Source organism: Cetorhinus maximus, chromosome 19 (assembly GCF_964194155.1).
Source record: "Cetorhinus maximus chromosome 19, sCetMax3.hap1.1, whole genome shotgun sequence".
Taxonomy (NCBI): Eukaryota; Metazoa; Chordata; class Chondrichthyes; order Lamniformes; family Cetorhinidae; genus Cetorhinus; species Cetorhinus maximus.
In genome coordinates, this window is record NC_135897.1 from 57,853,337 (window position 1) to 57,879,635 (window position 26,299).

Sequence of the window (26,299 nt, forward strand, 5' to 3'; positions counted from 1 at the left end):
CATATTGGTTACCATAATACCACAAGGAGCAGAGAACATCATTTAACTAACATAATGGGTTTTATATGATGCAGGATTGGAACAGCGCCTGCAACACTGTTAATCTACAATATAGTGATAACATTTTCATGTATGCACCAAATGCATGATCTTCCCCAGAACCTAGCTAAACTTTATTTTTACAATGCATACTAGGGGCTTAAAATGACTTTTGGGACAGGGCAAGTGTCTTAGATCAGAAGGACACACTGCCTTCCCAAGAGTAAAACTCCTTTAAAAAAGGTAACATGAATAGCAACAAAACAGAACTGACTAAATTTTTTTTAAAAATGCGTCATCCACTCACACACCAACTTGCTGTATGGAACTAAAATTGATCATTTCTAAAGAAAAAGTAAAAATGATTGATCACAGGCAGCTAATAAATACAGGTGTAGAGAATTAAATGCCAGTTCAACAGCAGCTCTACTATCCGTCATTGAGCTACGTCAACTTTACTAAAGCAACCAACCCAGAGTAACCCTTAAACTGCTAAGTAGAGTTTTAGATGGTAAATGTCGCCTTAAATTTAACAATTAGGTTGCATCCAATTCAAAATTAAATGTTCAGGTTAAATCTACCTACATACCTCTAAAGCAGTCTGATTGAATAGTGTAATGAATTGTGCAGTAAGGACAACCACAACTTCCTCTCGTAGGTACTCTGAAATGGGAAAATAACACCATATGATTATACACTGAATTTAAAATGATTGGAAGTTTCAATAAGAGGCAATGGAGTAAATTTTCATTTTCACCAGACTGTCATAAAACTGCTTTTATAAATCTGCAGCTACATAATTCAACATCAATGTCATGGCGCTTCATTTTATAGGGACAGAATTAATAAGCTAATTCTGAATCACATCTGTTACTTCATCTGGCCTAAAGACCGAAATCTTATTATATCCATTTGAAAAGACACGATTTCAAAGAAAATATCCTGAGAATTGGCTTAAAATTATAACATACTTTTTCTTTAAAATAGACAATGTGAAGACCAAAATGTCTGGCAGTTTTATTTTGTGGAAAATTATAAAAATTAAAAATAAATTTTCTACAAATGTTCACCATTTATTTATTTATTAATTATGGGAAGATTTCACATCATACAAGTGAAAGAATCTTTTGTCCACAAGGTGGCACATTGAGACTGCCAAAAAAACAGGATCCTCAAGGACAATGGACAATGATCAATAAAAACACAGAACAAAACTGACATGCAGTTAAGCACTATTAAGTCTAACGGTTTTCTGGAGTACATTTTTTTTTCTGTACTCTCAACAAACAGGGACAATTGAAGTATATTTCTCTTTTTGAAGTCTCTAGCTACAACCAGCTATGAAGCTATACAAAAGTGAAAAAAATCTCAGATTTCTCGCTTTTAGTATTAAGCTTTCATTTGTAGAAAGGCATACACATTTGTAAATAGCTAAAGTAATTCACCTAGGTAAATAAAAACAAATACACAGTTGATTCATTTCTCCTTAAAGGTTAGTTAAGGCTAAGATCACTTATTGACCCCTTTGCTGCCCCTAACAGCCACAGCACCTTCAGGAAGTTCTGTTCTTCATACCATATAGACATATATGTGTAGGCCCAGCAAAGAACTCCGAACACAAGAAACTAATCACCAAATTACATGCGTTGAGAACCAAATCAATTAATTTTTAAATACCATAACCCAGTTGGGCAACCAACAGTTTTTAAATGAAATTGTATAGAGGATGAGAGAATGAGAGTTGGACTTAAAGGACAAGAGAGGACAAATCCAACTGAAATGGAAAGCAGAAACAGAAAAGAAAGAGAGTGAAAAAGAAAACTTTAATGATGCCTACTCTGCTAAATAGTATTCTATTCTCACTTACTACACTCCATATATTGCTGCAACATTTAGAGTTGAGCCTTCTAAAAAGCCACTCCACTGCCAACATAATGTTGGTGAGCGGGCTCAATAGCCCCAAACTGGGGCCTTAAATATACACGTTGGCTGCCCATCTCCATTGAGCAGGCAGCTGATCCACATGATGGCCTGCTCCCAGGAAACTTCCCTAGTGGCAGGAATGCATTAGGTAGCCATCCTGACACAGTTCCTCACTATTTTCCTGCCACACTGGGGCTAGGAAAAGTCTGACCTATGTTTGAAATTTGATTAAAATCTAATGCATACTTTTCTTTTTGCTGAAAGAATAGAAATACACAAACTACCTATAAGCAAAATACATGGATGAGCCACAGCACAACGCCCTTTGAAACAAACCATATTCAACAAGCAAAGGATGCTTAAGTTTTATGAGATATTGCAACAAATTGATTCTCATGTACAAAAGGATAAACAATTTCACAAATGAGATGGGCGGGGCGGAAGTTTATAAATGGGTTACAGCTAATAATTTGCTAATACCCACCTTTAGTGGCACTAAAATTGTGGAATGGATTATCATTCGTTTCGTAATCTTCTTCAATGTGTCCATTAGGGATATTATGATACTCATCTACTGTGCTATTTTCACCATCCATTTCATTAGTTGATGGAACACATAATTTTTCATTTTCATTAATGCTACCATACCGATTGTTCCCTGCAGCTGCATAGTTCACGTCATCATCATCATGAACCAAAGGTTCTTCTTCCTCCTTAGCTGATACAAGTGTTCTTTGAGAATTGTGTTTGGGAACCAACGGAAGGTCATAATACATAAAAATTATTATCACTTGAAGAATGATCCACATAAGACACATGAACAGCTGCAACAAAATGAACAAAAACACATGAGGGAGTGCAAGAGACTTCTGTGCATAGTTAAGACTGAATATTTTTGAAATTTTGGCACAATAACAAGGCAAAAATACCTATGCAAAAGCTTTCTTGCGACTTACGTCATCCTAATATAGTAGGCTGAAAACTTGCAGATAAAATTGGTACCTCAACAAATTCAGACTTCTAGATACTGTTAATTGTTACATATTTATGCAATCTTGCAAATTTTATTTTCTTTACATCTGTAATTCATTTCCTAAACAAATTCACAAATTGCATCCTCTGTAACTCTGATCATGATGCATTATCCCATCCCTCTCTGCATTCTTTAGCAGAGCTATTTTTTTAATTATTATTCATTCATGGGATGTGTCGCTGGCTAGGCCTGCATTTATTGCTCAGCCCTAATTGCCCTTGAGAAGGTGGTGGTGAGCTGCCTTCTTGAACTGCTGCAGTCCATGTGGTGTAGGTACACTCAGTGCTGTTAGGAAGGAAGTTCCACAATTTTGACCCAGCGACAGTGAAGGAACAGCGATATATTTCCAAGTCAGGATAGTGAGTGGCTTGGAGGGGAACTTCCAGGCAGTGGTGTTCCCAACTGTCTGCTGTCCTTCTGGATAGTAGTGGGTCGTGGGTTTGGAAGGTGCTGTCTTAGGAGCCTTGGGGAGTTCCTGCAGTGCATCTTTCAGGTGGTACACACTGCTGCCACTGTGTGTCAGTGGTGGAGAGAGTGAACGTTTGTGGATGGGTTGCCAATCAAGCGGGTTGCATTGTCCTCAAAGGTGTCAACCTTCTTGAGTGTTCTTGGAGCTGCACTCATCCAGGCAACTGGAGAGTATTCCACCGCACTCCTACTGTATTGTGGACGGTAGGCAGTCTTTGTGGAGTCAGGAAATTAGTTACTCGTTGCAGGATTCCTGGCCTCTGATCTGCTCTTGTATTTATTCAATTCAGTTTCTGGTCAATGGTAACCCTCAAGATGTTGATAGTTGGGGATTCAGTAATTGTAATGGCATTGAATGTCAACGGGCAATGGTTAGATTCTCTTGTTGGAGATGATTATTGCCTAGCGCTTGTGTGGCAGGAATGTTACTTGCCACTTATCAGCCCAAGGAGCCCTAGTAAAACAGCCCAAGCCTGGATATTGTCCCGGTCTTGCTGCAATTAGACACAAACTGCTTCAGCATCTGAGGAGTCGTGAATGGTGCTGAACATTGTGCAATCATCAGTGTGCAACCCCACTTCTGACCTTATGATGGAAGGAAGGTCATTGATGAAGCAGCTGAAGAAGGTTGGGCCTAAGACACTACCCTGTGGGACTCCTGCAGTGATACCCTAAAGATGAGATGACTGAGCTCCAACAACCACAACCATCTTCCTTTGTGCTAGGTATGACTCCAGCCAGTGGAGAATTTTCCCCGATTCCCATTGACCACAGTTTTGCTAGCGCTCCTTGATGCCACACTTGGTCAAAAGCTGCCTTGATATCCAGGGCAGTCACTCTCACCTCACTTTTGCAGTACAGTTCTTTTGCCCTTTGTTTGAAACAAGGCTGTAATGAGGTCAGAAGCTGAGTGACCCTGGCGGAACCCAAACTGAGCATCAGTGAGCAGGTTATTTCTAAACAAGTGCCACTTCATAGCATTGTTGATGACCCCTTCCTTCACTGCTGATGATCGAGAGTAGACTGATGGGGCAGTAACTGGCTGGGCTCGATTTGTCCCGTTTTGTGTGTACAGGATATACCTGGGCAATTTTCCACATTGGAATCGAATTGAATTCCACATTATTGCACATGCGGAGTGAATCAAATTGGCTGAAGGCCAACCTCTGTGATGCTGGGGACATCCAGAAAAGACAGAGATGTATCATCTACTTGGCACTTATGGCTGAAGATTGTAGCAAATGCTTCAGCCTTATCTTTTGCACTGATGTTCAAGGCTCCCCCATCATTGAGGATGGGGGTATTTGTGGAGCCTCCTCTTCCAGTGAGTTGTTTAATTGTCCACCACCATTCACGACTGGATGTGACAGGACTGTAGAGCTTGGAACTGATCTGTTGGTTGTAGAATCACTTAGCTCTGTCTATCACTTGCTGCTTATGCTGTTTGGCACACAAGCAGTCCTGTTTTATAGCTTCACCAGGTTGACGCCTCATTTTTAGGTATGCCTGGTGCTGCTCCTGGCATGCTCTCCTGTACTTTTCATTCGACCAGGGTTGATCCCCTGGCCTGGTGGTAATGGCAGAGTGGGAGATGTGCTGTGCCATGAGGTTACAGGTTGTGGTGGAGTACAATTCTGCTGCTGCTGATGGCCCACAGCGCCTCATTATGCGCATTCTTGAGTTGCTAGATCTGTTCGAAATCTATCCCATTTAGCAGGGTGGTAGTGCCACACAACACAATGGAGGGTATCCTCAATGTGAAGATGTCTCCACAAGGACTGTCCGGTGGTCACTCCTACCAATACCGTCATGGATTGATGCATCTGCGGCAGGAAGGTTGGTTAGGATGAGGTCATGTATGTTTTTTCATCTTGTTGGTTCCCTCACTACCTGCCGCAGGCCCAGTCTAGCAGCTATGTTCTTTAGGACTTGGCCAGCCCAGTCTGTAGTGGTGCTACCAAGCCATTCTTGGTGATGGACACTGAAATCCCCACCCTGAGAACATTCTCCACCCTTGCCACCCTCAGTGTTTCCTCCAAGTGGTGTTCAATATGGAGGAGCACTGATTCATCAGCTGGGGTGGGGGGAGAGGGATGGGCAGCTGGTACGTGGCAATAAGAGGTTTCCTTGCCCATGTGTGATCTGATGCCATAGGACTTCATGGGGTCTGGAGTTGATGTTGAGGACTCTCAAGGCAACTCTTTCCCGAATGTATACCACTGCGCTGCCACCTCTGCTGGCAGTGAATCAGGACATAGCTAAGGATGGTGTTGGAGACATTACCTGTATGATTCTGTGAGTATTACCATGTCAGGCTGTTGCTTGACGAGACTGTAAGACAACTCTTCCAATTTTGGCAATAGCCACAGATGTTACTAAGGAAGGCATTGCAAGGTCAACAGGACAGAGTTTGCCATTGTCGTTTCTGGTACCTAGGTCGATGCCGTGTGGTCCAACCGGTTCCGTTCCTTTTAGACCTTTTAGCAGTTTTGATGCAATTGAGTGGCTTGCAAGTCCATTTCAGAGGGCATTTAAGAGTTAACAGCATTGCTGTGGGTCTAGAGTCACATGTAGACCAGACCAGGTAAGGATGGTGGATTTCCATCCCAAAAGGACATTACTGAGCCAGATGAGTTTTTACGCAATCGACAATGGTTTCATGGTCATCATCAGACTTTTAATTCCAGATGTTTACTGAATTCCAGGTCCCCAGAGCATTACCCTGGGTTTCTGGATTACTGGTCTAGTTACAATACCACTATGCCACTGCCTCTCCTTATACCAAAGTCTATCCTATGCTGGAATTTTAGTGGGAGTGCCCTTGCTTTGTTTCACTTATCCTCTAGCAGCCAGGTCATCACTAAATTTTTCTTAGTTGTTTCTCTTTGCTTTCACCTCCAACACTCTGAATTAATATCATATAAGCTACAACTTATCGAAAATGCTAAAGTCCACATCCTCACCCACATTAACCTTCAATAAATTTCATCAAACTCTTCCTCTGCAAACTCAGCTGGCTTCACATTCCCCAGCTTGCTGGAACTAACCAATGCTCCTTAGCGAGCACCTTCCAAACCCACGACTGGTACCACCTAGAAGGACAAGGGCAGCAGATGTATGGGAGCACCACTCAACATCCCGACTTGGAAATATATCACCGTTCTTTCAATGTCGCTGGGTTAAAATCCTGGAACTCCCTCCCTAACAGACCATGGGTGTACTTACACTACATGGACCGCAGCAGTTCAAGAAGGCAACTCACCTCCACTTTCTCAACAGCAATTAGGGATGGGCAATAAATGCTGCCCTAGTCAATGACACCCACATCCCATGAATGAATGAAAAAAATATTTAAAATGGCCCACGCCCTCAGCTTACCCCCAACCTTAATGATCTTCTTCTATCTTATGCCCTTTTACATATCCTACGGTCCTCTAAAACTGACATTTCCTTGCTCCCTCTGCACCATCATCAACTAAGAGCCTACCGTCTTAATTAAAATAAAATACTTTCCTCCTTATTGTAAAGCATATAGCACTTTGCATCTAGAAATACATCTGCACAAGGACAATTCAGTTTTTTTCTAAAAACTTACTCAAATTAAATACTTTTGGATTTCTTAATACAATATATGTTTGGGTTTAAAATGCTTAAGGTATTAGATGAGTTCAAATGAAATAGCATACATATTTTTGAAAAATAAACACCATCTTGTTGCCTAAGTACCATTAATAACCAAAATAAATCTTTTGAAAGTACGGCAGGTTGTATCAACACTTTATTAATGGACTTTCACTCAGCTTCTTTATGTTGATTCCAATCAATCTAGTATGACTGGTTTCCAGATATCTGAAACTAACACCAGCTTTTCATTTAACCTATTATTAATAATGTTGGCACTGAAGAGAAACACCTGTGAAAATCCTGATTATGTAAACTGATATTTGGGTAGTTATTATCGTAATCTCTATTTGTATATGTTATGTAACCTCTCTAGCCAAATATATTATGAATATACTACTGATTTATCATTTCTCTTAATTCTACTTGAATTCACAAAGCTAAAATTTAAAAGATGAACAGGGTAATTCTTACCCCAGGTGACGTGTATTTATTCACTTCAAACGGTCCCAGGTTGAAGTTACAAAGTCTTAGGAATAAATTAAATCCTGGTCCTAAAGGAAACGCATAAAAAACAATTAGGGTCAATGTTTAAAAAATTAGCGTAATAGCTATTAACAGTGCTGAAGATTTAAAAATGACTTCACCAGAGGCAGAAGAATAGTTACTGAGCTCAACCTATAAAGGAGATCAGAAAGTTCTGCAGTCAGTGGACTGTGGATCTTTGGAATTCTGTAACAATATGTTGTGGATCCAACCAGGGATCAGGCTATTTTGGATCTGGTAATGTGTAATGAGGCAGGTTTAATATGATCCCAGAGTAAAAGATCCCCTAGGAAACAGTGACCATAGCATGGTGGAATTTAGCATTCAGTTTGAGAGTGAGAAACTTAGTTCGGAAACAACTGTGCAAAATAAATAAGGGTAATTACAAAGGAGTGTGAGGGCAGAGTTGGCTGGAGTGGACTGGGAAAGAAGCTTTGATGAAAAATGGCAGACATTTAAGAAAACAGTTCATGATTCACAACAAAGGAGGAATGATTGTAGGAAGGGGATAAACCAAGCATGGTTAACCAAGGAAGTCAAGGATACTTTAAAGTATAAGAAAAATCATAATATGGCAAAGATTAGTGGTAAGTCAGAGAACTGGGAAAGATTTAAAAACCAACAGAAGATGACCAAAAAAATAATAAAAAGAGGAAGAAAATAAACTTTGAGGATAAACTAGCAAGTAATATAAAAGTGGACAGTAAGAGCTTCTTTAAATATATAAAAAAAAGAGGGGCCAAAGTCAATAACGGACCCTCAGAGAATAAGGCTGGGAAAATAATAATGAGGAACCAGGAACTGGCAGAGGAGTTGAATAAATACTTTGCATCAGTCTTCACGGTAGAAGATTCTAATAGCATACCAAAAATACTAAACAATCATGGGGTAGGAAATAAATACAATAATTATCACTAGAGAAAAAGTACTAGGGAAACTAATGGGGCTAAAGGCCAATAAGTCACCTAGACCTGATGGGTTGCATCCTAGGATATTAAAGGAAATAGCTGCACAGATAGTGAATGCAATGGTAGTAATCTTCCAAGAATCCTTAGATTCTGAAAAAGTCCCAGAGGATTGGAAAACTGCTAATGTAATACCCTTATTCAAAAAGGGAGGGAGACAAAGAACAGGTAACTGTAGGCCAATTAGCTTAACATCCGTCATTGGGAAAATGTTAGAGTCTAATATAAAGGATGTTAACAGCAGGGCATTAAGAAATGCATAATATAATCAAGCAGAGTCATCATGGCTTCATGAAGGGGAAATCATGTCTGACAAATTTATTAGAGTTCTTTGAGGAGATAACAAGCAGGATAGATAAAAGGAAACCAGTAGATGTAATATATTTGGATTTCCAAAGGGCGTTTGATAAGGTACCACACATAAGGTTACTAAATAAGATAAGAGCCCATGGTGTTGGGGGTAGTATATTAGTATGGATAGAGGACTGGCTAACTATTGAAGACAGGGAGTTGGGGTGCGGGGGGCATTTTCAGGATGACAACCTGTTACTAGTGGAGTGCCACATGGATCAGTGCTGGGGCCACAATTATTTACAATATGTATTAATGACTTGGATGAGGGAAATGATGCACTATTGCCAAGTTTGCGGATGACACAAAAATAGGTGGGAAGGTAGGTGGTGAGGATACACAAAGGGCAGAATTTTTCCGTCGGCGAGCAGGGGGCAGGGCCCGCTCGCCAACGCGTAAAATGACCCCTGACGTCATCCTGGCCCATTTAAATTTTTAGGAAGGCGGGGATGCAGCAAAAGCAGCTGTGCGCCCACCAATTTGTCAATAGCCAATTGAGGTCACTGACAGGATCACTTATATAGTCAAAGGACCTGCCCGTCCAACCTTAAGGTTGGCGGGCAGGCCAGGAGTCCTGGCAGGCAATAGAAAAAACATGAAACCTCACCCACCTGCGGGATGAGGTTTCACGTAGGGTTTAAAAAAGTTTAATAAAGTTATTATGTAAATTATGAACATGTCCCATCTCATGTGACATTGTCACATGAGGGGGACATGTTAAGGAATTTTTTTTCTCTATTTTTAATATTTTTTTTAAAGTGTCAGCGATCTCCCTGAGGCAGCACTTAGCCTCAGGGAGATGTGCGCTCTTTCATGCGCATGCGCGAAAGAGCGCACTCTTGCTTTTGGGGAATCCCCCCCCACCCGCACAGGAAGCGCATAGCGCTTCCCGCGTGACGCTGGGCGGGCCTTAATTGGCCCACCCACGTAAAATGGCAGCGGGGCCCGCTTCTCCGGCGGGGATTGGCTCCCCACCCACTGGAGATAGGGTCGGGCCCGCCCGCCCGACAGGCAGAAAATTCTGCCCAAAGAGTCTACAAAGGGATATAGACAGGTTAAGTGAGCGGGCAAAAACGTGGCAGATGGAATATAATGTGGGAAAATGTGAGGTTATGCACTTTGGCAGGAAGAATAAAGGAGCTGAATAATACTTAAATGGAGAAAGACTGAAGAAAGCTGCAGCACAGAGGGATTTGGGGGTCCTCATGCATGAAAGCTAGCATACAAGTTCAGCAAGTAATAGGTATGACAAATGGAACATTGGCCTTTATTGCAAAGGGAATGGAGTATAAAAATAAGGAAGTCTTGCTAAAACTGTACAAGGCACTAGTTAGACCACACCTAGAATACTGTGAAGTTTTGGTCCCCTTATCTAAGGAAAGATGTACCGGCATTGGAGGCAGTCCAGAAGGTTCACTAGGTTGATAACAAAAACAGAATTACCTGGAAAAACTCAGCAGGTCTGGCAGCATCGGCGGAGAAGAAAAGAGTTGACGTTTCGAGTCCTCATGACCCTTCAACAGAAGTAAGTGAAAATAGGAGAGGGGTGAAATATAAGCTGGTTTAAGGTTTGGGGTGGGGGGGGGGGAAGAGAAGTTGGGGGTGGGGGGGGGTTGGTTGTAGGGACAAGCAAGCAGTGATAGGAACAGATAATCAAAAGATGTCACAGATAAAGGAACAAAGAGGTGTTGAAAGTGGTGATATTATCTAAGAGAATATGCTAATTAAGAATGGATGGCAGGACACTCAAGGTACAGCTCTAGTGGGGGTGGGGTGGAAAGACTGACAGGGCATTACAGGTATAGATTTAAAAATAATGGAAATAGGTGGGAAAAGAAAAATCTATATAAATTATTGGAAAAAACAAAAGGGAGGGGGAAGAAACGGAAAGGGGGTGGGGATGGAGGAGGGAGTTCAAGATCTAAAGTTGTTGAATTCAATATTCAGTCCAGAAGGCTGTAAAGTGCCTAGTCAGAAGATGAGGTGCTGTTCCTCCAGTTTGCGTTGGGCTTCACTGGAACAATGCAGCAAGCCAAGGACATGTGGGCAAGAGAGCAGGGTGGAGTGTTAAAATGACAAGCGACAAGGAGGTTTGGGTCTTTCTTGCGGACAGACCGCAGGTGTTCTGCAAAGCGGTCGCCCAGTTTGGTCTCTCCAATGTAGAGGAGACCGCATTGGGAGCAACGAATGCAGTAGACTAAGTTAGGGGAAATGCAAGTGAAATGCTGCTTCACTTGAAAGGAGTGTTTGGGCCCTTGGACGGTGAGGAGAGAGGAAGTGAAGGGGCAGGTGTTGCATCTTCTGCGTGGGCATGGGGAGGTGCCATAGGTGGGGGTGGAGGAGTAGGGGGTGATGGAGGAGTGGACCAGGGTGTCCCGGAGGGAACGATCCCTACGGAATGCCGCCGGGGGGGTGAAGGGAAGATGTGTTTGGTGGTGTCATCATGCTGGAGTTGGCGGAAATGGAGGAGGATGATCCTTTGAATGCGGAGGCTGGTGGGGTGATAAGTGAGGACAAGGGGGACTTTATCATGTTTCTGGGAGGGAGGAGAAGGCGTGAGGGCGGATGCGCGGGAGATGGGCCAGACACGGTTGAGGGCCAATCTTTATCACTAGGTTGATCCTGGGTATGCAGGAATTTTCTTATGAGGAGAGGTTGAGTAGGTTGGGCCTGCACTCATTGGAGTTTAGAAGAATGAGAGGCAATTTTTTTGAAACAAGATTCTTAGGGGGCTTGACAGGGTAGGTGCTGAGAGATTGTCTCCCCTTGTGGGAGAGCCTAGGGCCAGAGGGCACAATCTCAGAGTGAGGGGTAGTCCATTTAAGACACAGATGAGAAGGAATTTCTTCTCTTAGAGGGTTGTTAATCTGTGGAATTCTTTACCACAGAGGGCTGTAGAGGCTTGTTAAGTATATTCAAGGCTGAGATCGACAGATTTTTAATCAGTAAGGGAACCAAGGGTTATGGGGAAAAGGCAGGAAAGTGGAGCTGAGGATTATCAGATCAGCCATGATCTCATTGAATGGTGCAGCAGACTTGATGGTCTGAATGGACTACTTCAGCTCCTACGTCTTATGGTGTACCTGAGAGGGTTGCGCATTTTCCATCGTTGAGTATATTCAAGGCTATGATAAACAGATTTTTGGTCTCTCAGAGGATCAAGCGATATGCGGAGCAAGCAGTAAAATAGAGTTGAGGCAGAAGATCGCCCATAATCATACTGAATTGCAGAGCAGGCATTAGGGGTCGAATGGTCTACTGGTCCTATTTCTTATATTCCCATGAAGCTCATACTGAAGCAGTTAATTTCAATTAATAAGTTGAATTTTCTTAAGGAATTATTAAACTGTCAATGTAACTACCCATTTTTAAACAAAGTCAACCAAGGAAAAATAAATAATTTTACAAGATATGCAAATTATTAAACTCAAGTTTAGCTCTGAAAGGTGACGGATGTAATTTTAGAATTGTATCACTTTTCCCAATTTGTGTTATCCACTGTCAGCACCAAGCAATCCAAGTCTTCTAGATATGTGAAAAATTACAAGGCCTCTTCCTGTACTAGATTCATGATTGTAAGAAAAAGACAGCCTAGGCATGACCATGAACAAAAAAGAACGAGACAGAGCAAAGCGAGTTCAAGGACAAGTCCAATAGTGAATGTATGCAACCAGGAAACACATTGGGGGTAGAAGAGAAAAGCAAACTGCAGAAGGATTGATCACAATGGAAGTAATACTTCTCACTTTATAGGTGATCAGATTTGGAAGATGGAGAAATGCTGGTCTGAGTTTGAAACATCATGCTATAATGTCATGGAGATAACAGGAACGGCTCAAAAAAAAAGGGCAGAAGTGGTTATTAATTGTTATTGGCTACAATGTGTTCAGGAAACGAAGGAAGAGGAGTTGTAATATTGATTAAGGAAAACGTTACAGTGCTGGACAGAAAGGATGTCCTAGAGAGTTCAAGGACCAAATCTATTTGGTTAGAGCTAGGAAACAATAGAGGAACCATTTATCTATTGGTATATTCTATCAGCTACTAACTAGAAGGAAAGATAAAAAGGAACAAATTTGCAATGAAATTCTAGATAGATGCAAGAATTATAGACTAGTTATAAAGGAGGTCTTCAATTATCTTAATATAGACTTGGATAGTAATCGTAAAGGGCAGAGAAAGGGAAGTGCACTCGGGTGAATTTTCTAGATCAGTATGTCTCTCACCGGACAAGTAAGGCAACATTACTGGATCTGGTTGTGGGGAATGAGATGGATCAAGTTTCAGTAGGGGAACATTTAGGGGATAGTAATCATATGTTTAGATTAGCTACGGAAAAGAGTTCAAAATAATTAATTGTACACCCAACTTCAATTGGGCGAGAACAGATCTGGCCCAGGTAAATTTGCATCAAAGATTGGCTGGCAAAACAGAACAATGGGGTGCCTTTAAAGAGGAGAAAGCTCAGGTACAGCCAAGGTGTATTCCCATGAGGAAACCGAAGCCAGAGCTCCCTGGGTAATGAAAGAGACAGAGAGTGAGATGAACCAAAAAAAGGATGCATAGGACAGATGTCAAGTTGATAACAGAAGTGAGAACCAGGTTGAATATAGAAAGTTCAGAGGGGAAGTGAAAAAAGAAAGAAGAGAAGCAAAGCGAGAACATGAGAAGAGACTGGCAGCTAACATAAAAAGAAATCCAATAATCTTCTATAGGTATATAAAAGTAAAAGGGTGGTAAAAGGAGTGGAGCTGATTAAGGGCCATAGAGCAGATTTATGAATGGAGGCAGAGGGCACTGCTGAGGTACTAATTGAGTAAACTTTGCATCTGTCTTCACCATGGAAGAAGATATTGCCCAAGTCATAGTGGAAGAGGGGCTAATTTAGGCACTGAATGGGCTAAACATTGATAAAGAGGCATTAGATTGGCTGGCTGTACCAAATTTGATAAGTCACCAGGAACAGATGAGATGTATCCAAAGATACTGAGGGAAGTAAAGGTGGAAACTGCAGAGGCACTGGCCATAATCTTCCAATCGTCCTTAGATACAGAGGTGGTACCAAAAGACTGGAGAAATGAAAAGGTTATACCCTGGTTTAAAAAGCAGTGCAAGGATATGCCCAGCAGCTATAGGGCAGTCAGCTTAACATCAGCGGTAGAAAAGTTTTTAGAAAAGATAATCCCAGACAAAATTAACAGTTACTTGGACAAATGTGGATTAATTAAAGGAAAGCCAACACAAATTTGTTTAGGGCAAATCATGTTTCACTAACCTGCTTGAGTTTTTGATGAGGTAAAAGAGAAGATTGATGAGAGTAATAGAGTTGTTGTGGTGTAGACGGACATTCAAAAGGTGTTTGATAAAGTGCCCCATAACAGGCTTGTCAGTGAAGTTAAAGCCCATAGAATAAAAAGTGGCAGTATGGATAGTAAATTGGCCGAGTGACAAAAAAAAAGAGAACAGTGGCCAACAGTTGTTTTGCAGACTTAAGGAATGTATATAGTGGAGTTTCACAGGGGTCAGTATTACAACTAGTGCTTTTCTTGATCTATATTAATGACCTAGACTCAAGAATGCAGGGCAGTGTCAAAATTTGCAGATGACACAAAATTTAGAAACATTCTGTACTGTGAGGAGGTTAGTGTTAGACTTTAAGTGGACAAAGGCAGGCTGGTGAAATGGACGGACAGATAGCAGGTGAAATTTAATGAAGAGAAATGTGAAGTGATGCATTTTCATAGGAAGAATGAGGAGATGAAATTCATAATAAACAATATAATTTTAAACGGTGCAGGATGTGTGCACAAATTTGTGAAGGTGACAGGGTAGGTTGAGAAAGCGATTAATAAAGCATATGGGCTCCTGAACTTCATAAATAAGGGCATAGAGTACAAAAGGAATGAAATTATCTTTAACCTTAAAAATACTGGTTCAGCCTCAACTGAAGTAGTGTGTCCAATTCTGGGTACCACACTTTAAGGAAGGATGTGAAGACATTAGAGGCGGCGCAGAAAAGATTTGCGAGTATGGTACCAGGGATGAAGGACTTCAGTTACGCAAACAGATTGGAGAAAGTAGAGCTGTTCTCCTTGGAGAATATTTGACAAATGTGTGCAAAATCATGAAGGATCTGCACAAAGCGGTTAGGGAGAAACTGTTCCCATTGGTGGAAGTGTCGAGAGCCTCTAATTTAAGGTGACTGGCAAAAGCAATGGGGACAGGAGGAAAACTTTTTCTTTACACAGCAAGTGAGCAGCTGTTACTTATTATTTGAAACATACTCAGCAGTGGTTGTGCGAGGGGAAGGGTTCATTTTTTTTTTCAGCTCTGTAATGGGGGTGAACTGAAGCTCACTTTTTAAATTTGCTCAGGCTGGTTCACAATATTGACAAGGCCACACTTATTGCCCATCCCTTGTTGCCTTAGGAGGGCAGTGTGCCTTTACCTTGAATCTTTGCAGTTTTTGTGGTGAAAGTGCTCCACAGCAGTGATCAGTTTTAGAATTACAGGATGTTAATAATAGCAACATTAAAGGAACAGCAGACAAGTCTATATCAGGATGGTGTGCGGCCTGAAAGTCGTTGTGTTCCTACATCATTAGTGCTCTTGTCCTTGTCTTTGGTAAAGGGTGGTGCAATTTTGGAATGATACTTTAATGCATCTGGTAGATTACACATACTGAAACCATTGTACGCAGGTAATGGTCAGGTGGAAACTGAACGTGATTATATGGGGAGACAATCTAATGAACTGTTCTGCCCTGGATCACATCTAGCTTCTTTAACAGTGTTGGTTGCACCCATGCAGACGAATGGTGAGTATTTCAGCACAATCCTGACTTGAGCTTTGTAGATGGTGGTTGATAAGCTTTGAAATATCAGTTGAGCCATGTCAGAGTACCAGCTTCTGCTCTGCACTTTAAGGCATCGATGGTAACAGACTTGCTAACAATGGTGCCATTAAATATCATGGGAAACTAGCTGAACTTTCTCTTGTTCAAGGTGGTCATTACCTGGCACTAGTGGCACGTGTTACTTGCTGCCCAAACCCGCATATTATCCAATTCCTGCTGAAAGCTACATGGGTAACGAAGTATAGAGCTAAGTCAACAGTGGAATCAGTGAACAATGAACCAGCTTAAGAATTTGCATAAAATGAAGCTTCCCTGATGAACTCCTGCAGTGATATCCTAGGACTGCAATGAGTGGAATCCAACAACCATTACCATTATTATGTGTGTCAGATACAACACCAGCTACTGGAGGTTCTTCCTACTGATCCTCATTGACTTCAGTTTTATTATGCTTTCTTGGTGCCACACTTCATGAAATGTTGCCTTGATGTTGAGAAAGAGCTACGCTAGGTCAGGGTGAGCAGAAGGTGGAGTGGGAAGGAGTAAAAGAAATACCATAATACTCATGGGCTTGTTGGGGAGATAGAGTGATTTTTTTTCAAACCAGTTAATGTGAATGAATTCCTCAGCTGCAAAGACCCATACAGCACTGAACAGTTCACTAACAGCTACAGTGGATCATATTGCCAATTTCTCATGTCAGCTATATGCAGACTATCTTGCTTCATTGTCAATGATCAGTGGATTCTGTTTGTGGACGTTCATCTGGCTCTGTTAATTCAAAATCAATTTCAAACTTTTCTGCACTCCTGTTTGTACTGATCTGGAGTGTGCTGCTCCTAGCGTCTGTCAGGTTATGCTTCAGCTCAAGGGACAGACAGCGATCCAGAAGAGTCACGAGTTCCATTCAATTTGGGAGTTTGAAGATTACTGCTATCATTTCATTAATATTGTGAGATTCTTTGATTTTTCTTCTGTTAGAAAGAACATTCTATCCTTTAATTAGTATTAGTTACTTATTCTTTACAATTTTGGCTGTGCTCGAGTAATAGAAGTATAGTGCCATCTGGTAGTCATTCTAAGATACTGCACTGAGATGTCAAATAAGTCACGTGAATCAGTTAATGGACAGCGACTTGATCTTAGATGCTGCCCCACCATAGTCCCACTATACTCAAATATGTCATGCATTACAACGTATAGCAGGTGTTTTTATTTAAATCCCTCCTGGTACTCATTTAATTCAAATACTGCTCATTTCTGCCATAGTAAAAGTTCGGTCAAGAACAACACTGAATCACGAGTTGCACAATTGACTTGGTAGTTCAGAAAATAATTTTTGAAAATACATTTTTAGCCATTTAGTCTGTGGAGCATAATCAACTCTGACAAAAGTGTTATAACTACAGTTCATACAAGGAATTCAATCCAAATAAATTCCATTGAAGAAGAGTCCGCATCCAAGACCTGGATAAGTATGTAACAAGACCACTGAAGCAGTTCACTCATAACTTTGTGGTTCTGATTACAGCAGCTCAATTTCTCCATTGAAATTGTAGTTGGTATTTCATATCTTTGCATTACCATTTACATTAACACTTACTTACCAATCAGCAGCCCAGCCTGTCGTGCAGCCATGACAACAGCAAATACTGTAGCCCGTTCCTCTGTTGTGGTAGAACGAGTAAGGTATCCAAAAATGCATGCACCAGCACCTGTACCTATGCCTGTAAAGTAAGTATATGCCTTTTCAGTGTAAAGTAATAGGTATATGCCTTTTCAGGGGAGTTGAGCAAGATACTTAAAGCACCATTTACTGAAATCAATCTTTAATAATGTATGAGTCTTGCCACATAGAGAACAAAATTACTTGTGGCAGACAGCAATAATCAGTCTTTTGCACAGGAGTTTGACATTAACAGCATTTCTCTTTGGTAAGTGAGTGGACAAAGATCTGGCAAATGGAATATAATGTGGGAAAATATGAAATTGTTCATTTTGGCAGGAAGAATAAAACAGAAGCATATTATCTATATGGTGAGAGATTGCAGAGCTCGGAGATGCATTGGGATCTGTGTGTCCTAATGCATGAATCGCTAAAGGTTGGTCTGCATGTACAACAAGTAATTAGGAAAGCTAACAGAATGCTATCGTGTATTGCGAGGGGAATTGAATACAAAAGTAGAGAGGTAATGCTTCAGTTATACAGGGAATTGATGAAACCACATCTGGAGTGCTGTGTAGAGTATTGGTCTCCTTATTTAAAGGAAGGATGTAAATGCATTGGAAGCAGTTCAGAGCAGGTTTACTTGACTAATACCTGGAGTGTCTTACGAGGACTGGTTGGACAGAGTAGGCTTCTAGTCTAGTTTAGCAGAGTAAGAGACGACTTAATTGAAACTTATAAGATTCTGCAGGGTCTTGACAGGGTGGATGTGGAAAGGATGTTTCCTCTTGTGGGAGAATCTAGAACTAGGAGTAACTGTTCAAAAGTAAGTGGTTGCCCATTTAAGACAGTCGAGGAGAAGTTTTTTCTCTCAGAGGGTTGAGCATCTTTGGAACTCTCTTCCTGAAACAGTGTCTTTGAATATTTTCAAGGTAGTGCTAGATAGATTTTTGATAAGCAAGGGGCGGTGAAAGGTTATCGGGGGTAGGTGGGAATGTGGAGTTGAGGTTATAATCAGATCAGCCATGATCTTATTGAATGGCGTAACAGGCTCAAGGGGCTGAGTGGCCTACTCTGGCTCTTCATTTGAATGTTCAGCAGATGGTGAAATTTGAATTCAATAAAAATCTGTAATTAAAAGCCAAATGCTGACCATGAAACCACGTCAATTGTCGTAAAAACTCATCTGGTTTACTAATATCCTTTAAGGAAGGAAATCTGCCATCCTTACCTGGTCTGGCCTACATGTGGCTCTAGACCCACAGCAAGACTCTTAAATGCCCTCCAAAGTGACTTAGCAAGCCACTCACTTGTATCAATCTGCTATAAAGTCTAAAAGGAATGGAACCATTCAGATCACCCGGCATCTACCTAGTCACCAGAAACGACAATGGCAAACTCGGCCCTGTCGACCCTGCAAAGTCTTCCTTACTAACATCTGGGGGCTAGTGCCAAAATTGCTGTCTCACTGACTAATCAAGCAACAATCTGACATTCTCTGTAAGGTATGTTTCCTTGAGTATGTCCCAGAGACCTCCATTACCATCCCTATATCCTCTCCCACTGGCAGGACAGACCCAGCAGAGGTGACGGCACAGTGGTACATACCACCACCACCACCCCCCCAACCAGCTGATGAATCAGTGCTCCTCCATGTTAAAACACCACTTGGAAGAAACACTGAGATTGGCAAGGGTGCAGAATGTACTCTGGGTGAGGGACTTCAATGTTTGTCACCAAGAGTGGCTCAGCAGCACCACTGCAGACCGAGCTGGCCAAGTCCCAAAAAACATAGCTGCTAGGCTGGATCTGTGGCAGGTGGCGAGGGAACCAACAAGGAAAATATGTGACCTCATCCTCACCAACCTGCCTGCCGCAGAAGCATCTGTCCATGACAGTATCGGTAAGGGTGACCACTGCACAGTCCTTGTGGGGACCAAGTCCTGTCTTCACATTAAGGATGCCCTCCATCGTATTGTGTGGCACTACAAGCATGCTAAGTGGGATAGATTTCGAACAGATCTAGCAACTCAAGACTGGGCAAACATGAAGAGCTGTGGGCCATTAGCAGCAGCATTGTACTCGATCACAATCTCTGCAGGCCTGCCACATCCAGTTGCGAATAGTGGTGGACAAGTAAACAACTTACTGGAGGAGGCAGCTCCACAAATACCCCCATCCTCAATGATGGGGGAGCCCAGCACATCAGTGAAAAAGGTAAGCTTGAAGCATTCATAACAATCTTCAGCCATAAGTGCAGAGTGGATGATCCTATGGAGGTCCCCAGAATCACAGGTGCCAGTCTTCAGCCAATTCAATTCACTTTATGTGATATCAAGGAACAGCTGAAGGCACTGGACACTGCAAAAGCTATGGACTCTGACAACATTCTGGAAATAGTATTGAAGACTTGTACTCAAGAACTTGCCATGCCCGTGGCCAAGCTGCTCCAATACAGCTACAACACAGGCATCTTACCCAGCAATGTTGAAAATTGTCCAGGTATGCCTTTACAGAAAAAGCAAGGCAAATTACTGCCCCATCAGTCTGCTCTCCATCATCAGTAAAGAAATGGAAGGGGTCATCAACAGTGCCATCAATCGGCACTTGCTTAGCAATAACCTGCTCACTGACGCTCAGTTTGGGTTCCACCAGGGCCACTCAGCTCCTGACCTCATTACAGTCTTGGTTCAAACATGGACAAAAGAGCTGAACTCCAGAGGTGAGGTGAGTGACTGCCCTTGACATCAAAGCAGCATTTGACCATGTGTGGCATCAAGATGCCCTAGCAGAACTGGAGTCAATGAGAATCGGGGGGAAAACTCTCCACTGGTTGGAGTCATACCTAGCACAAAGGAAGATGCTGTGGTTGTTGGAGGTCGATCATATCAGCTCCAGGATATCACTGCAGGACTTCCTCAGGGTAGTGTCCTAGGCCCAGCCACCTTCAGCTGCTTTATCAATGACCTTCCTTCCATCATAAGGTCAGAAATGGGGATGTTCACTAATGATTGCACAATGTTCAGCACCATTTGCGACTCCTCAGATACTGAGGCAGTCCATGTCCAAATGCAGCGGGGCCTGGACAATATCCAGGCTTGGGCTGACAAGTGGCAAGTAACATTCGCGCCACACAAATGGCAGGCAATGACCATCTCCAACAAGAGAGAATTTAATTATTGCCCCATGACATTCAAAGGCATTACCATTGCTGAATCCCCCACTATCAACATCCTGGGGGTTACCATTGACCAGAAATTGAACTGGACTGGTCATATAAATACTGTGGCTACAAGAGCAGGTCAGAGGCTAGGGATCCTGTGGAGACTAATGCACCTCCTGACTTCCCAAAGCCTGTCCACCATCTACAAGGCACAAGTCAGGAGTGTAATGGAATACCCTCCACTTGCCTGGATAAGTGCAGCTCCAACAATACTCAAGAAGCTTGACATCATCCAAGGCAAAGCCGCCTGCTTGATTGACACCCCATCCAGACCCTCCACCACCAACACACAGTGGCATCAGTGTGTGCCATCTACAAGATGCAGAACTGACTTAGTTTCCTTAGACAGCACCTTCCAAGCCAATGACCACTACCATCTAGAAGGACAAGGGCAGCAGACACAAGGGAACACCACCACCTGGAAGTTCCCCTCCAAGCCATTCACGATCCTGACTTGGAAATATATCCCCATTCCTTCACTGTCGCTGGGTCAAAATCCTGGAACTCCATCCATAACAGCACTGTGGGTGTACCTACACCACATGGACTGCAAGTGGTTCAAGAGGCCAGCTCACCACCACCACCACCTCAAGGGCAATTAGGGATGGGCAATGAATGCTGGCCTCACCAGCGACGCCCACATCCCATGAACGAATAAAAAAAACTTTTCACAACAGCTTAGTATCGGTCAGTACAGTCTCCAAAAAAAATCCAGGAGATGCCTCCAAAAGACATCCCCAATGACAATATAGACATTACTGAGATGCAGTTGCTTGACTGTTAGCTTGTAAAGTACCTTCCCCAGGTAAATTATGCAGAATTTCTTCTTGAAGCAGTTTTGTAGTAAAAAAAAGTGGCAGCAAATAATACAGTATTGCTAGCGGAACTGTCTGCAGGTTATAGTTTATCAGTTATCCCCATCCTCTGAATATAGTTATAGTGTAACTGAATACAGTTACTATAATTGTATACAGTATAACTGAACATAGTATAACTGAATACAGTCATAGTTTAAGTTCACCAGTTGTAAAGAGTCAACATTATAAACACTGCCAAATTAATGATGTTATACACAGTGGGTCCTGTGATCTGTGCATATTCTGCCTACTTATCTAAATATGACATTGTCATATTATTGATTTCCTACCAAATCGATGATATTGAAATAATATACTTCATTAGTGCTTTCCTTTAGAAAAAAGGGGAGAGATGAAGACACATATCACCAACTTATTTCAAATGAAACGGAATATGTATCTGTATCAAGAATTCCAAATTTTACCCAATGGCATTAAAACTAACCAATTATTTTACCTTTTCATAATAGTGCTCTTATGTATAAAGCAAATCAAGGTAGTAAAGGAAGATGAAGGAAAGTTTTCCTTGACAATAACACAGCTGTTGATCATTCAGCTTACCTGCTACAAGCCGACTACCAAGTAGTAACCATTTTGAATATCCCATGAAGTACATAAAGTTGCCTAAAAACAAAATTAATTATTTTAATCCCAAAAAATTAATATTTTAACCTTTATTACAACTCATCAAAATGCTGTTCACAAAAAGCTAAGAAGAGGTACAGACAAGGTAAGTTAGCTTTGGAAGAAGGGCAGAAAGTTTTTTGAGCGGGATCATTTCAGAATTGGCAACATCGGCCGGGATTTTCCAGCCCCATCGCAGGCGGCACCCACCATGGGTGAGGCACCCCAGCTAGAAGACCATTGACTTGCGGCAGGCAGGTGCAGAAAATCCCGCCCATCGGGTCAGTCCTGCACCATGTCTACTCTGATATCATCCAAAATTGTTCACCAGTCATTCTCTTTCAGTTGTGAATTAATTGACCATATGTATTTTTTGGCATAAATAAAAACAAAATCCTGGAAATACTCAACATGTCTGGCACCTCCCATGGAGACAGAAACTGAGTGAACAATTCAGGTTGATGATCTTTCACCAGAATCAAAAAGCCTGGATTCAAAGAGCAGGTTACATGGACAGAATAAGGAGTTTCAAAGGTCCAATGTCCCCATATACCTGTGCCTCATTTGACTCCAACAGGTTTCCCTGTCTGGATATCATCTTGATTCAGTCAGGCAGTGAGCACTCCGACACAGGCCACAGGACCAATGAGTCCACAATTACGGGGGTTGATCCCTGACCAAAGGGGCCTGTCCAGTGGGAGGCAGGAGTCTGATGGATGGAAAGGAGCTTGGGGGTCCAGGGAGGGAAGTGCATCTATTCCCCCTGCTCCACAAACAATGCTATAAAAAGACGTACTCCTCCCCGAAGCTGTCCCCACCTCACTTCTGCTGTCAGGTTTCCTGAGACCTGGGAAACCCGGTCACCCACTGTAAAACCTCCAAAACAGATTAAAATAAGAGGCTGCAAGCCTCATTAAAATATTCAAATTCCCGCCTTGGAAAATTTGGAAGCAAGCAGATTAGAGTCAGGATTCCGATTTTTTAAATATTCGCATCTAACCTGAACCCTCCCACCCTTTTGTGCGTGCTAAAAATCAGCCCACTCCACTTGATCTGATTTCCCCTCTTCTCCAGCAATTCCACATCTTTACATTTTTGTATACTTTTTGAACATTACAACTGATTGAGCATGAAATGCCTGTTCTACAAGTTACTGCTTTGCAAACTGGGTAGAGATGGGATAAGAAGCAATATATTTAAAATATCTGGTGAAATACTGTCCAAACTTCCACTACCTTAATGCAAATAATGCAACTTTTGTCTCCCTCCTCCACCCATGATTCCACCCACAATTCTCCACTCCTGAACAGCTACCACTGTAATTATTATTATATCCGTCAATGGACAAAAAAGGTGGGGTAGAGTTAACTTACCTGCGATCTCAAATAAATTAGCAAATAATATGATGGCTTTTGTATTCCATGTTCTGTCTGACACACATCCAAAGATGGGGCTTGCAATCAGCCCACTAAAACTGAATGCAGATAGCCCCAGGCCCAGAAAATAAGGTTCAGCATGAAGAGTCTGAAGATATGCCCAGATTGTTGGAAGTATTACAGCTGAAACAACAAAGATTAAAAAAAACATTTTAGATAATACCTTAAATTATGCCTGCATACAACTGAATTACAGAATCACAGAATTGTAACAGCACAGGAGGTAGCCATTCAGCCCGACGTGCCGGTGCTGACTCTATGAATGAGCTATTCCCTTTATGCCATTCCTCCATCTTCTCCCCGTAACCTTGCACATTCTTCCTTTTCAGATAGCAGTCTAATTCTCTTTTGAATGCTTCGATTGAACCTGCTTTATTTTCACTACAGTCATTTAAATTTAGAAATACCAATGCACCTCCAGTGACGTTGCTCATGTTAAGTCTCATCATTTGGGTGAGTGTATTACTCTGTTGCTAAGGTGAAGTTATGTCCCTTTGAGTCCAAAGTCTAATTGCTTCCAAGTAAACACTGGTTGAACTCAAAGATAAATTGTCCTTTAGAATGCAGTTCAGAGCATTTTTCTTTTAAATCTAAGGTTAGTTTCTAAATTCAGTCAGGGACTACAGACAGAACACGCACAGACAGAGGCGAGGGCAAGAGAGTGCAAGGCAGAGAGAGTGTGCGCGTGAGAGAGAGAGGGGGAGGGAGGGAGAGCGAGCGAGCGAGCGAGACAGCACAGGGGCAGGCGAGGGACAGCAAGAAAGAATTGGTGAGAGCAGGCATGTGGGTTAGGGAGAGAGCATGAGAAAGAACAGGGGCTGGTGAGACAGAGAAAGAATAATAAAAAGCAGACAGGTGGGAGAGTGAAGAGCAGAACAGAGAGATAGCACATGCGTGCACGAGCAGAAAGGGAGAGCCCAAAGGAGAAAAAGCAGGTGGGCAAAAGAGAGAAAAAGAACAAATGGGTGAAGGAGAGCATGAGTGAGAGTGACGTTCACTTTTGCAAGAAGTGGGCAGGTTAGGGAAGGAGCAAGAGTGAGTGCGAGACCAGCAAGGCAGAGAGGGAGGGAGAGGGGCGCAGGGAGGCAGAGAGGGAGGGAGAGGGTCGCAGGGAGGCAGAGAGAGGGGGAGAGGGTCGCAGGGAGGCAGAGGGGGAGGGGGAGAGGGTCGCAGGGAGGCAGAGGGGGAGGGAGAGGGTCGCAGGGAGGCAGAGGGGGAGGGGGAGAGGGTCGCAGGGAGGCAGAGGGGGAGGGAGAGGGTCGCAGGGAGGCAGAGGGGGAGGGAGAGGGTCGCAGGGAGGCAGAGGGGGAGGGAGAGGGTCGCAGGGAGGCAGAGGGGGAGGGAGAGGGTCGCAGGGAGGCAGAGGGGGAGGGAGAGGGTCGCAGGGAGGCAGAGGGGGAGGGAGAGGGTCGCAGGGAGGCAGAGGGGGAGGGAGAGGGGCGCAGGGAGGCAGAGGGGGAGGGAGAGGGGCGCAGGGAGGCAGAGGGGGAGGGAGAGGGGCGCAGGGAGGCAGAGGGGGAGGGAGAGGGGCGCAGGGAGGCAGAGGGGGAGGGAGAGGGGCGCAGGGAGGCAGAGGGGGAGGGAGAGGGGCGCAGGGAGGCAGAGGGGGAGGGAGAGGGGCGCAGGGAGGCAGAGGGGGAGGGAGAGGGGCGCAGGGAGGCAGAGGGGGAGGGAGAGGGGCGCAGGGTGGCAGAGGGGGAGGGAGAGGGGCGCAGGGAGGCAGAGGGGGAGGGAGAGGGGCGCAGGCAGACAGGCAGAGGGAGGGAGAGGGGCGCAGGGAGGCAGAGGGAGGGATGGACAGAAGCAGGCAAGCCCGGGGTGGGGAAAGGGGTGAGTGAGCAAGAGAGACAGATAGACAGACAGTGAGTGAGCAAAAGCAAGAGTGGATGCTTCAGAGAAAGCAAACACAAGAAACAGCAAATGGACCAGAGAGAAAAGAAAAAGGGTGAAGTGGACAGGAGCTCGCACAAGCAGGGTTCAAGGGAATGATTGGCACGCGTGGGCTCTTAGTCGCATGCAAAGGAAAAGCACGAGACACAAAAAATAATCTGAGGCAAACAGAGCCAGGCAGCAATGGTATTTTGTTTATAATCGCAATAAGAGCGCAAGAACAATTTCACATTTTAGCCCATTAACTAAAACAAGCATCTAGTTAATTAAATTACCACATTAAATGTTTTACAAGTTTATTGAAATATATAAGCTTCACAAATACAGTGTAGTGCATTGTGGGTTCTATACCAAAACAATTTGTAAACTAAGAATGATAGCTATACAAAAAGGCTTTAAGAATGAATTTGTGTAAGCCCCTCAACGTACTGATTAAAGCATCCAGATGATGTTTATAATATAACTTTATGTCATTTCTGCAAAAATAAAGAGTTGGTATCAACATCAGTGCAGACATGGGAGACCACACGCTTTTAAGTTCCAAGTTTTAAAAAAGTTTTAAAACAAATGTGAGGCAGTGAACTTAAGTTAATTATTTGATTGCATTTCTCCAAAATTCATAGACCAGAAATTGTATCAAGTACACAAACGTTGGGCTGTGAAAAATTAGAGAATTAAATTCCACCTTGTAGGCCCCAAAAATATCTGCATTTAAAAATTAACAATCGATTTTGAGATCAGCTATAGATATTTACACTAACTGGAGTAAACCATTCAACAACAGTTACAAAAGTGTTACTT

General features: G+C 42.8%; 1 protein-coding gene across 2 annotated transcripts in view; it reads right to left on the reverse strand.

Annotated features, from left to right (window-relative positions):
• The window catches only part of mfsd8l1 (major facilitator superfamily domain containing 8-like 1), a 66,252-nt gene that overhangs the window by 26,871 nt on the left and 13,082 nt on the right, over positions 1 to 26,299 (reverse strand). For both annotated transcript variants that reach the window (XM_078563867.1, XM_078563868.1), the window contains exons 2-7: positions 23,546 to 23,731; positions 22,110 to 22,172; positions 17,410 to 17,529; positions 7,559 to 7,638; positions 2,447 to 2,786; positions 629 to 702 (exon numbers count right to left, since the gene is read on the reverse strand). In XM_078563867.1, coding sequence (XP_078419993.1) covers positions 629 to 702; positions 2,447 to 2,786; positions 7,559 to 7,638; positions 17,410 to 17,529; positions 22,110 to 22,172; positions 23,546 to 23,731 — 863 coding nt within the window. The remainder of the gene's footprint in view (positions 1 to 628; positions 703 to 2,446; positions 2,787 to 7,558; positions 7,639 to 17,409; positions 17,530 to 22,109; positions 22,173 to 23,545; positions 23,732 to 26,299) is intronic.